Raw genomic sequence first — 13,819 nt, 5'->3', positions numbered from 1 at the left:
ACCCAAGACTAGGATACTGTGTCAGTTCTATGTTATGCTTTAGACCAGTTCTAGGGTGTCGGGACTACGGACCTCACACCCAAAACTAGGATACTGTGTCAGTTCTATGTTATGCTTTAGACCAGTTCCAGGGTGCTGTGACTACGGACCTCACACCCAAGACTAGGATACTGTGTCAGTTCTATGATATGCTTTAGACCAGTTCCGGGGTGTTGTGACTACGGACCTCACACCCAAGACTAGGATACTGTGTCAGTTCTATGTTATGCTTTAGACCAGTTCTAGGGTGTCGTGACTACGGACCTCACACCCAAGACTAGGATACTGTGTCAGTTCTATGTTATGCTTTAGACCAGTTCCAGGGTGCTGTGACTACGGACCTCACACCCAAGACTAGGATACTGTGTCAGTTCTATGTTATGCTCTAGACTAGTTCCTGGGTGTTGTGATCATGGACCTCACACCCAGAGCTAGGATTGTATTGTATGTGTATTTGCCTTAGCCCGGTTCCAGGGCATAGAGAATAGGCCCTCACACCTAGTTAGGGCCAGTCTGTTCATATTAGCAGCAGGGCTTCCTGCAACCCAGCCTGGGTCCCTCTCCTAGGGAGTCCTCAGGCTACAGGAATATTCCCCACAGTCAGAGGAGTATTCCTCAAGTCACTCAGGCCACCGGGGTCCCTGGTGGTCTATACTCAGAGTTGTACTGTTACACCAAACACTCACATTATACTGGTGTCCAGAGGTTAGACATACTCGGATTATTGGTGATACTGCAGATCATCCATAATCTGGTGTATATCTGCATTGCGGGTGATTCTGCAGATCACCAGTAATCAGATTCTCTCTGCGTGTTGACACCCATCGTTACAGCTACCTTGCCTCCATTAGTACATAAATGAAGCAATTCCACAAGTTTCAGTTGGGAAGATAAAGCCTAATGGACAATGCAGAGATAGACACACACACACCCATGTTCTCACTATCATGATTGAAAACCTGTCCTTTGTTTACAGCAAAACCTTTGATTGCAAGTAACTTGGTTTAAAAGCGCTTTGTAAGACCAGCAAAATTTTGTATGAAATTTTGACTTGATAACAAGTAACGCTTTGATATACAAGCATAGTATGTGTACGCATACTATATCATCACAACAGAGCCAATAGTGTAGGGACTGTACAATGTCACATTTCCGTGAAATCCTCAAAAGTAGGCAGAAGCAACTGTCATTGGATAAGTTCCTTGTTAAAGCCACACCCAAAAAAAGTTTGGGGTAAGTAAACAGATAGCAACGATTCTGCAAGCTATACTAAAAGTTTTCCTACACACTAACTGTAGTCTCTGGTCTCTCGTTTCCATCAGCCATCTGAGTTTCCCTTAATCCTGATGGGGAAATTTGCTTTGAACAAGAGTGCTTTGGATTACAAGCATGTTTCCAGAACAGATTATGCTTGCAAACCAAGGTAAACTAGGTCCACACTAGGCCTGTTTGCAGAATGGAGCCTGCGGTCCGTGATCCTGGGATTGAAAACCTGAATGCAAATGGATCCGTACTGCTCTTTTGCAGCAAACGGTTTTGATCTGTTTGCTTTTTTCCCCTCCCCAAAGACAGATGGCTGCAGCCAGGACCCCAATAGGTGTCCCCCAAGTAGCCTGAGGGGGTAGCAGCCAGGGCGGGAGGTAGCGGGCACAGCGGCGGGGAGGGCTGGGTTCCCCCATCTCCGCTCCCCCTCCAGCTATTTGCGGCAAAAGTAAAGAGCAAGCGAGCAGTTAAGCACCTTATTTCCTCTGCTTTCCTCTAGTGGGCGGCATTGCAGGAAGTCACGCGGCGAGCAGAGGAAAAAAAGGTAAACGTCCCCTCCTGCTCGCTCTTTTGCCGCAAATAGCTGGAAAGGGAGCGGGGACGAGGGGACCCAGGTGAGGGGGGGGTGTGCACCTAGTCTTACACTGTATATAATTTTTAAATATGTAACTTTAGATCATTTTGCTCAATAAATTAATGAACATTTGTTGTGTTTTGGACATATTACTTTCATTGGGTTCTTACTGTCTATTTTTAGTTTTTGCACAAAAAAACAGATCCTGATTTAGGTTGTCCAATTAAGAGTAATATTATATAAAGGAGTATTTTAAGTTTATTTCTGATTATGTGGGTTTGTGTTGATAGACATTTGTTATTGGAACTGGATGCATCTTGCATATGGTGGTTGACATTAAAGTATACATATTAACTGTGAATTTTAGAACATGTGATTTGTACTGTACATACCATATATGTATATACATATGTGACATTCTGAGCTCAATAGTCCATCATGAAAGGCTATGTTATAATTAACTAAATGACAAAAGGAACAGCTTTTGCTGCTTATACAACATCGCGTAAGTGGAATTCTGAATGGATCTAACTAAAGGATCCTCACCTTGTAATAATGGCTGGTTAGAACAGCAATGTGTGCAAATAAAGATTGTGTTGAATGGCTGCATTCCTATTGCAGAAAGAGCAGCATGATCTTCATAAAACTATGTTATACAAATTTCCTGGTGATTGTTAAAAGTGTCCATAAATGGAATACATTTTTTAGCAGCTTTGATCACGTCAATCAAATCTACAAGTGACCTATAGACCCCCAAATGGTTGACTACTAAACTTGTGGCTGGTTCTGGACAGTTCATCAATCACATTCTATGTCAAATACAATAGCAAATCTTTTTCACAGAGGCAGATAGGAACATCTTTTTTTGAAAGGCCACAAAGGGCAGGGCCATGGGTGAATTGCACAACTAACAATTAAATATCTACACAATTTAGGTCCTGGACACCTGAATAATTTGTTGCAACTGCATCACAGCTCCCACAACCTCAGATCAACAGGATCTAATAACTTGACCACCCCCAGAGTGCAACTCAAAACATTTGGAACAGAGCCTCCTGCCATGCTGTCCATAACCTTTGGAACTCCCTGCCACACCCAATCAAGACATCTGCATCCCTGGAAGCCTTTAAGTCCAAACTGAAAAGCCACCTGTTTAGTCTGGCATTTATGAACACTTGTCTATTTCCTCTGTAACACAGTATACCCTATGTATTGATCTTAAGACACATCTATGCACTTGGGAGTCCTATGGGAGAAAAGTGCTTCACAAAGGTTATTGTATTTAATGGATTCTGCCAAAGGGGGTGGCTGGACATGGAAGAGGAGTTACTGCATATGGAAGAGCAGACCTCAAATGGAGAGCATGCATGCAAGAGGGCAGCTGCTGGCTAAGGAAGCTGTACAAGACCTCAAAGTACTGCTGCACATAGATGTTACCATTGGAAGATAGAGCTAGACATGGAAGAGCAGCCAGAAGAAAGTTGTCCTAGGGGTGGAAAAGGTATACATCTGGTCCTGCAGGCAGGAGTGGTGCCTAGCTCTGTACTGCACAGAGACACAGAAAGCTAGCATGGCAGTGGTTCAATCCATTTTTGATCATACTTCTGTGCATGGTAGCTGTACAGACTGGTTTTCTGTCAGTTCTGTCATCAGCAATGGTACACAGTGATTTAGACATGAGGAATGGAGGATTCTGGGAGGGTAAACACTATATCAGAGAGTTAAGTGAAAGATTACTATCCAAAGAGGGCCAAAAACTATTTCTGTTATTTTATCACTTTTTACATTCTGAATTTGCAGGCTTCTTTTAGATTATTAATAGTAAAAAAAAAAAAAAAAAAGATTCAAATAATTCTTTAAAGATTACAGGTACATGTGTGAAGGGTTCTCATATGTACTCTCTAAAGCGGTGCATAGGAGAGTGCTATATAAACTTGGGGAATTTACGTTTTCAGCTAATGAATGTCACTTCAACAATTAGTTTATGCTGGAATCATCTGTTATTTGAATATAACCCCAGCCAGACCCTGTGCTAATTTATTCCAAATGCAAAAAAATGTACTTCCAAGGAAAAATATGTGATGGGTGGTTTCATCTGCTGCAAATAGCTTATAACTTTTAGCCCACCTAGAACTGTACTCTAAGTAGTGTTTATAGCACTTTGCTTTGCATCACAAGTCCAAGTCTGTATTGAGATTTGGAGATTTTTTTTCTCTTAATCTTTAGCAAATATATCAGAAGCAGACAGATGTTTTCAGATAACCAAACACTATCCACTGTTCTTTCTTAAGCAACCTTTTATTACCAACTATTTATTCTCCCCCCCCCCCCCCTGCTATGTGCACCAACATTGCAAACTGCCCAGCTATCCTGCTGATTCTCTGCCTCCAATATGAGGCTGACTGGATTACCAGCATGCTTGTTTCAGGTGTGTGATTCAGACACTACTGCAGCCAAAGAGATCAGCAGGACTGCCAGGCAACTGGTATTGTTTAAAAGGGAATAACTATGGCAGCAGCCATATCCTCCTCAGTTCAGGGGTACTTTACTTGCCAATAAAGGTGACATCTACTGAAAAAACAAAAATCACACTTTTGAATATAATTATCTTAAATTAGACTCACCTAGATCATAAAAAACAAGATGCTGCATGCTCAGATTTAGTCACTTATACAGTTCACTCTGGAAAACTGTTAGACCAACACATACTATTACAGAGAGAAGAGTAAATCCCATCTGCAGGTACTTTCATAAAAAGAAACACATGCGATGCACTCAGTATTCATGCAGTTTTCATTATATATGTATAGTTAAACTGTTTATTCATTAAAGATACGCCTTAAAACAAATAGTTAGAAACATACCTCAGTAGTAGTAAGCCTTTGGATAATCCAGAGGCTTTCTGGATCCTCCCGGTGCCCACCATTCCAGAATTGGGTCCCTCTGAACATGTTTAACAGGGAATTGTTGAATATGCTCTTGTGACCTCGCTACCATCCAAGCACTATCTTGACCTTACTGGGCATGCACGATTAAAGTCCTTGCATGCCCTGTAAAATAGTAAGGTGTAAATGTATGGTTTCTCTGTGGTTGAATTGTGCCCTCACTAATAATAATTAGAGGTCATAAAACTTCTGAGACAGAAAAAACTGTAAAGCTGTTTATATTTTTTTTTACTTTTCAAATCAAAATACAACTTTGTAATTCCAGGAAAGTCTTATTTAGGATTACAACTGCAGATGCAATTATTTATGTCATCAGTTTTTTACACTTCAGGTAGAGGCCTGCATCGGTTTGGGTACCCGCGGGTTACCCGAAATACAAGTCAGGTTCGGGTACCTGTTTTGATTGTAAATCGGGTTAGGTGCAGGTAGCGGGGCTGCGAGTCGGAAAAATTAGACCCACACAGGGCATCTGGTCGGGTACCCACGGATTACCAGAAATGCGGGTCGGGTTCGGGTACGCCTTTTGATTTAATCGGGTTGCGGAATGGGTGCGGATACCAGATACACTAGAAAGCGGGTTGTGGGTCGGGTGCGGGTAGCGGGGCGGGAATGAGTCTGAAAAATTAGACCCGTACAGGACTTTGCTTTTAATGTCTATATTTTGTGGATCATGCGGATACATCACTAGTAGTAGGTTAAAGGCATTTGCATGATACCTAAATGTCATAATGCCTTAAACCAAGGAGGTACCGGTGAATTCTATTTATGTCTATTGCTTCATTCTCTCTTCACTTCCTAAAGTGATTAAAATAAGTTAAGAATTTCTTTTAGTGTGGAGAAAACGTTTGCTTCAGGAACCACCGAAAGCAATGCTGACTACTAGAGATGGGCAAGTACAAAATAAGAGAAGCAGATAAACTGAAAGCCTAATTTATGGTGCCTTTGGTTTCTATTGTCTATGTATATTTACACATCAGAAGCTATAACGGACCTCATAAAATGGAGTAGAAATTTAAGCACATGCATGCATATTTCTCCTACATAGCAGTGTGTATTTTGCATCATGGGCAGGCCATCCACATTATTTAAAGCAGGGGTCCCCAACCTTTTTAAGCCCGGGGCCCACTATCCCAACCAAACTTTTCTCTGGGGCCCCCCTGGGGGGGGGGGGGGGGGGGGCGTGGTTAATGGCGGTGGCAGTCCCCCTCTTTTTCCTGATTTTGAGTGTAGTATATAGGCAAGTAGGTAACTAGGAATAGTTGCCCCCAGTATAGGTAGCTAACACAGTTGCCCCTGTATAAGGACTATAGTTGCCTCAGTATAGTTAGTTAGGTAGTATAGTTACCCCAATATAGTTAGTATAGTTACCCCAATATAGCTAGTACAGTTACCACAGTATAGCAAGTACAGTTAGCCCAGTGTAGCAAGTACAGTTAGCCCAGTATAGCAAGTACAGTTAGCCCAGTATAGCAAGTACAGTTGGCCCAGTATAGCAAGTACAGTTAGCCCAGTATGGCAAGTATAGTTACCCCAGTATAGTTAGCCCAGTGTAGCAAGTACAGTTAGCCCAGTGTAGCAAGTACAGCCCAGTGTAGCAAGTACAGCCCAGTGTAGCAAGTACAGTTAGCCCAGTGTAGCAATTACAGTTAGCCCAGTATAGCAATTACAGTTAGCCCAGTATAGCAATTACCGTTAGCACAGTATAGCAAGTACAGTTAGCCCAGTGTAGCAAGTACAGTTAGCCCAGTATAGCAATTACAGTTAGCCCAGTATAGCAATTACCGTTAGCACAGTATAGCAAGTACAGTTAGCCCAGTGTAGCAAGTACAGTTAGCCCAGTGTAGCAAGTACAGTTAGCCCAGTGTAGCAAGTACAGCCCAGTGTAGCAAGTACAGTTAGCCCAGTGTAGCAAGTACAGTTAGCCCAGTGTAGCAAGTACAGCCCAGTGTAGCAAGTACAGTTAGCCCAGTGTAGCATGTACAGTTAGCCCAGTGTAGCAAGTACAGTTAGCCCAGTGTAGCAAGTACAGTTAGCCCAGTGTAGCAAGTACAGTTAGCCCAGTGTAGCAAGTACAGTTAGCCCAGTGTAGCAAGTAGTTAGCCCAGTGTAGCAAGTAGTTAGCCCAGTGTAGCAAGTACAGCCCAGTGTAGCAAGTACAGTTAGCCCAGTGTAGCAAGTACAGTTAGCCCAATGTAGCAAGTACAGTTAGCCCAGTGTAGCAAGTACAGTTAGCCCAGTATAGCAATTGCAGTTAGCCCAATGTAGCAAGTACAGTTAGCCCAGTGTAGCCAGTACAGTTAGCCCAGTACAGTTAGCCCAGTGTAGCCAGTAGTTACCCCAGTATAGCTGCCCCAGTGTAGCTAGCAGAGGTGCCCTCTCCACCTCGTGGCCGCCGCTTCTGTTACCTTATGAGCGGGCGGCCGCTTCCTTCCTTATATTCCGCCAGCCGCGGCTCTCCTCTTCACAGCATGTCGTATTACAGCAGCGCTTCCTGCGCGGCAGCTCTAAGGAGTAAAGGAGGCGGAGCAGCGGCTTCCTGTAGCGGCGATACGCATCACCGTTACCATGGGAACCGCTGTCCCGGCTCCCTTGCCTCCTTACAGCAGCCGTGCAGGAAGCGCTGCTGTAATACGACATGCTGTGAAGAGGAGAGCCGCGGCTGGAGGAATATAAGGAAGGAAGCGGCCGCCCGCTCATAAGGTAACAGGAGCGGCGGCCGCGGGGGTAGAGGAAGAAGCCGCGGCCCCCCAGAAATCTGCCCAAGGACCCCAGGGGGCCGCGGCCCCCAGGTTGGGGACCCATGATTTAAAGGATACCTGAGGCGAAAGGTATATGGAAGCTGCCATATTTATTTCCTTTTAAACAATACCAGTTGCCTGGAAGCCCTGTTGATCTTCTGGCATAAGTAGTGTCTGAGTCAAAACCCTGGCACAAGCATATGGCAAATCCAGTAAAACCTGAGTCAGAGTACCTGATCTTCTGCATGCTTGTTTTGGGTTTATGGGTAAAAGTATTAGAGACACAGGATCAGGAGGACTGCCAGGCAACTTGTATTGTTTAAAAGGAAATAAATATGGCAGCCTACAAATACCTCTCACCTTGGGTATTCATTAAAAATGTGCTCTGGCCATGAAATGCAGTGCTAAGCAAACATCTTTTTAATCAACATGCACACGTACCATATTTTGCGGACCATGAGACATTTTTCCCCCCAAAAAAGCGGGGAGAAAAAGTCAGTGCGTCTTATGGACCAAATACAGGTGACGATGTATGGTGCTCCCAAGCCCTCATTTGACTTTACAGAATTTACAGCGCAGCAGAGCGTGTCTGTTTCATGGGCTACTGCAGTGATCGTGACATCTCCTCTCACAGCTTCCTCTAATGCCAGCTTTGCCGGATCATATCATTACACACGACTAGCACCAGGGGAAACAATAAGGGAGAAAAGCCATCGCTGATCGCTGCATTGCCAAAGCAAGCAAGACATGCACTGCTGCTTCCGCTGTGTTGTAAACTCTGCAAAGCCAAACGGGGCAAGGGGAGCACGGGGGACACAAGGGGGAGCAGAACAATCTGCTTGGAAGATAGCTCTGTAGTGTGTATGTACAGAAATTGCTCCTAAATGGTTACTGTCACAAAACAATAAAGTTGCCAAAAACAATTGTTTATGATTATTTAGTAAAAACACTATGTTGCTATTACCTGTATGTACCGGTAGATTAAAGCAGAATATAACCCTGCATTTCAACTTTGCTCTAAAACATTATTTACAGCATATTATATGCAAAAAGCATTTTTTTTTTTACTAGACCAGCATTGGAAGGGTTAAACACAGAGTTTTTAAGTTCCGTGGAGAGATATGCAGAAGTTCAGATTGTTACATTCTATTTAGTTATATGTATCTATTTAGAAATGTTACACACTCTTTGGCTGTCCTCCAACTCCTTTTCAGTGAGAGAGATGAGTCACATTCAACACATAAGGCTCATACACACATCAGACTATAGTCTTTGGAAAATGAAAGATCACAGACCAATCTTACCACCCTTCATGTAGTATGAGAGCCATACCTTCACAGTCTTTTCTATGGAGCTGAACTCCACATCAGAAAAAAAATCTTTGCAAGATGCTGCACACAAAGATGCTGTACAGACACAAAAGATCAGTATCTGCAAAAGATCTGTTCCTGCCAAAAATCCGTTCCTGCAAATTGCAATGATAGTCTATGAGATCTGCAGATCATCATACACACATGATTTAACTGACATTCATCTGCAGATCAAGCAATCATCTGCAGATCTGAAAATCCATCCTGGTGGATCTGATCTGCAGATGAATGTCAGTTAAATCATGTGTGTATGGTGATCTGCAGATCTCATAGACTATCATTGCAATTTGCCGGAATGGATCTTTGGCAGGAACAGATCTTTTGCAGATACTGATCTTTTGTGTCTGTACAGCATCTGTGTGTGTGAAGCATCTTGCAAAGATTTTTTTCTGATGTGGAGTTCAGCTCCATAGAAAAGACTGTGTAGAGTATGGCTCTTATACTACAGGAAGGGTGGTAAGATTGGTCTGTGATCTTTCATTTTTAAAAGACTATGGTCTTATGTGTATGGGGCCTTAGATACATTTATGTAAACAAAATGTATCTATGTCAGCTTCGGATGCGTCTGCAGAAATCTCCAGGAACTTTAAAGCCCTGTGTAACCCTTACAATGCTGGTCTAGTAAAAAAAAAATGCTGGTTGCATATAATATACTGTAAATAATGTTTTAGAGCAAAGTTGAAATGCAGGGTTATATTCCGCTTTAAGGGTGGGTATTCAAGCTTCTGCAGCAATGTCTAGGTGGTTTCCTAGTATTTTGCAAACACTAGTCAAATTGGTTAGAGAGTAGTTATGCAAGGTTTAGCTCTAACCCATTAACCTACCACCAACAGCGAGAGGAGGGTTTCATGTTGAGAACTGCTCTCAACTGCATGGTAACCAACAACATAGTTAGGTATTCCAAAACACTTCAAAGGAAGCAATTAGCTAGAACCAGAGTAAATTATATGTGGAATGCTGGAAAAGGCAATTGGGAAGTGACTCAAAAACAAGTTAATTTAGAACAACCTCTACAATCTGCTCTGAGCGATTCATTTCTTGGCAAACTAGTAGCACACAGATGACTTTGTGACCCACTGACCAGAAAGTAGACCAAGCCATGGTAACCTACATTCTTCTAAGCATCTTATGAAGGTGGTTTAAGTATAGATATTTTGTTGATCAGCCACTGTATCAGATAATCTGTGCTGTGTAAGCAGCACAATTAGTTTTTTGTCCATAAGCAAGACCATCATGCTATACTGTGTTTTTTAAAAAGATCACAACTTAACATGCAGTCATGTTAGTAAATCTCAACAATTTACAGTTACCTTGTCAACCTACTACTTATTGATGGAATTCCAGCACTTAATCTGTCAGGTGAGAAAACAATGCCGAACTTTAATGAAAGTCAATAAATGTCAACTTTTCATAAAAAGCACTATTGTATCAGAACATGGAGTATAAGATTTATGGTACCCAACAGTAGCTTTCATTTCTTTTCAAAGAAACATATGGATATGGGAGTGATTAGATGCAGCATGAACCATAAAAACAACATTCCTATTCAATAAAAATGGATACATTCATAATGCTTCCATTTGTTGGGGTAAGCACCATACAGTTTAAGCTAAAGAGCAATGCTTTTACACCTATTGTTTACCTAAAAACTCAACCATCCATGCTTAGATTGAGCTCTGTCTGGCCAAATCTATAAGTTTTGGCATTCAGCATTGCCATATAATGTGAAACATGAGTGGTAAAAACATGGTCATTGTGGATGTGGGGTTTTCCATCTTGTCTGATATCCATATTCTGCAGAAAGTGGTTTGCTGTCCACACAATACATGAACCAGTGATCAGAAACTCGAGGCTTAAAAAACATGCTTTTCTTAAATCCAGAAAATGTGGCACTTGATAGCCTGAGCACCCATTACTGGCAGGCCAAATGCTTATAGGTAACATTTTGAAAATGTGGCGATCTATTTCTACTCTGCAAAAAAAAAAAAGTGTTAGGGGCTCAGTTTAAGAAGCTTTGGACATTGAAGGGTTGGGATAGGGTCATGCTAGATTAATTGACTGTGATTAAATCTAGAAATAAGAGTAGGAAAAGGAGACAGGGATTAAATGCTATTAGGTTAGATCTAGGTATTGGGCTGGGAAGAGGTTACGCCCCATCTACACGATGGGACATTGCAGCGATCCGGCGGCTCGATTAGCCGCCGGATCGCCTCTTCCGCGTGCCCGCCGCGTCCCCGTTACGGCATCAATACCTGCTCGATTCCCGCTCGTCCCCGCGCTGCGCCGCTTATCTTCCGCTCGATTCCCTGCCATTGTCCCCTAGCGGGGAGCGAGCAGGGAATCGGAGGAAGCAAGATCCGTCCTGTCGGATCTTATCAATCGAGCCGCATCAGCGGCTCGATTGATAAGGAGCATCGCGGCCGCATCTACGCGTGTAGATGCGGCTTTAAAGTTAGGAGCCAGAAGAACACAATAGACTTTTAGATTTAGAGTGGAGATGGGTGGGTGGGTGCAGTATTAAAAGGCAACAAATAGGTTAGTGTTTGAATTGGGCACAGGATAAAAACTGAAGTTTGGGTTAGGCTAGCTAGGTAGGGGATTGAAAAAATGGTCTGGGTTCATGGAGTAGCTGTAAAACCAGGAAAGAGGACAAATCTGAGTTCCCAGCACTTGTCACTCAAACATGATGTGGTGCCCAGTTTATTAGGGCCAAAAGCGTGTATGCATTTATTCTGGTTGATGATATTTTAAATATGATAAATTACATAACTTACACGCCAAGTATGTCAAAGAAAAACAATCCCATCACCCACCAATCGCTTTTCTGACAGATAGTCTATATAAATATGTTCATTTGTGCTTACTGGTGGAAGGTTTTTTTTTAGTTGCTTACTGGGCGTTTTACCGGGCTTGTTACTAGACATAACTTCAGCACTACAATCAGCAATTTCAGAAGATGGAACCTGAAGGTTTGTTCCAGATAAGTAACTTACTAGTAAATAACCAAATATGTATCAACCCTGCACACTTGGATAACACAGGTATATACATAATAGCTGATACTGCACACCATACATGGGTTTTAGCCATTAACCAACCTGTTTTGAGTCTGAAATCTTGGAGGGAGCCGTACTGTGTTGTCATCGCTGTCTGTTTCTCGGTGGCTGGATGTTTCGGACGTATCGGACTGTGCAATATTGGTAGAGGTTTCAGCATTATCATCCCTACTGGAACTTGCACCTTGCTGTTCAGAGCTTATTTGTGTGTTATTTGGCTCCATTTCCATATGATCGGGAGTTGTGTCTGCACTTTGCTCAGCAGCCACTGAAACTATAAAAAAGAGAGAAGAGAAATAAAAGACAACCTACACCGATACACAGAACACTACTAAATGAATACATTTATAAAGAAAACGTTACTGTAATACACATTGAATAATCTACTTGTGACCACAGTGAGCCTGGAGCTCTAGCAGAACGTTACAAGGCTGCAGGGGGGGACGGGAGGACTAGAACAAGGAGAGGTGGCTATAGTTACATGTACATTTCCAATGCGTACTGTGCATAGGGGGGCCCCACACATAGGCATATCATCTGGGAATAAGCTGACCCTCTGCTTTTACCAAAAATTTTGGTGTAAAAGGTTAGGCTTATTTAAGGAGTTACAATGATCCTTGGAACTGCATTTACTACACTTCTTAAAGAATGACTGAAGGACAGGCAAACACAACGACTGAATAATGTTGTGAGTTGCACGAGACCAGCCCTCATAATCATATCTGTGCATGCCCTGGCTTCACATTCACCATTTCTCTGTTTGCCTCTTCCTGCACCCACCTTGGGAAAGCACAAGGCAGTAGGTGCTGCTCTGATGCTGGACAAGCCCGGGTGTCAGGCAGCATCTCTTACCATACGATTTTTTGTCCGATTCGATTCATGAATTCGATTCAATCCGACATGTTCCAATTGGGATTCGATTTGATTCAATTTGCCATTGTTTTGCAATGGCAAATTGAATCGAATCCCGATCTGACATGTCGGATTGCATCGAATCAATGAATCGAAAAAAAAAATTGTATGGTGTAGATGGGGCTATACATAAATGCAGGGAAGAATGGTGTAAGGACATCTTATCCACCAAACTACAAGCAGCTGTTTCACAAAGTTAAGCAAGTTAGAATCAATGTACTGTACATCTACATTGAACCCAAGGTGAACTTAGGGTTGCCAACCGTCTGTAGACTGGCAGTCCGTCCAAATCACCTCAAATTAACCATGTCCGTATTGCCGTATTTTAAGCATGCTGTCCGTCTAAAAAAAGTAAATTTCTCCATGTGTGGCGCATTGTTTTGTGCGCATGCTCAGCTCCCACTGTGACCGCGGTGTAGGAAGCCAGGAACAGCAGAGAATCAGGCTGCACCTCCTCCTCATCCCTCCCTCCAGTCAGAAACTGTCTTTTCTGGCTGTCAGCTCCTCCAGCCAATAGAAGCAAGAGGTAGCAGAAGGTATCTCACCCCCACAACACAGAGTCCTGGTCCCAGCCAGTAGAGGAGGTAGCTAACTCTGTTCAGCCATGTGCTTCTTCTAGCCCTGCAGAGCGATGCGCTTCTTTACCTCTGCTGCTTACAGCCTGTCAGCATAGTTACTCTTCCAGCCTCAGCCATGACCCTGATCAGCACTCCTGCCAGCCACGTGGGAGCTGATAAGTGTGACATGTAGCGGCACTTCAGCTGTATAAATCCTCCATGTGCTGTGATGTAATTAGCTGGGCAGCATTCCTGGGGAACTTGAATGGGGTCACAGGAGGGATGAGATCAGGGAAGCCTTTCTCCAGGCAGGGCATGGGGGTTATTTACATTGACATGGAGAGTCGTGATGATGAAACAGCTGA

At 43.0% G+C, this 13,819-nt stretch overlaps 1 protein-coding gene across 7 annotated transcripts in view; it reads right to left on the bottom strand.

Annotated features, from left to right (window-relative positions):
- Window positions 1-13,819, bottom strand: part of DCAF6 (DDB1 and CUL4 associated factor 6) — a 110,654-nt gene that overhangs the window by 12,206 nt on the left and 84,629 nt on the right. For 6 of the 7 annotated variants that reach the window (XM_068269192.1, XM_068269190.1, XM_068269189.1 and 3 more), the window contains 2 exons: window positions 12,028-12,259; window positions 10,240-10,281 (listed from right to left, as the gene is read on the bottom strand). In XM_068269192.1, coding sequence (XP_068125293.1) covers window positions 10,240-10,281; window positions 12,028-12,259 — 274 coding nt within the window. The remainder of the gene's footprint in view (window positions 1-10,239; window positions 10,282-12,027; window positions 12,260-13,819) is intronic. The other variant, XM_068269195.1, reaches the window with a different exon arrangement.

The sequence above is a fragment of the Hyperolius riggenbachi genome, chromosome 2, assembly GCF_040937935.1.
Source record: "Hyperolius riggenbachi isolate aHypRig1 chromosome 2, aHypRig1.pri, whole genome shotgun sequence".
Lineage (NCBI taxonomy): Eukaryota > Metazoa > Chordata > Amphibia > Anura > Hyperoliidae > Hyperolius > Hyperolius riggenbachi.
Note: the sequence above shows the minus strand (reverse complement) of the source record. Positions and strands in the feature narration are given on the sequence as shown.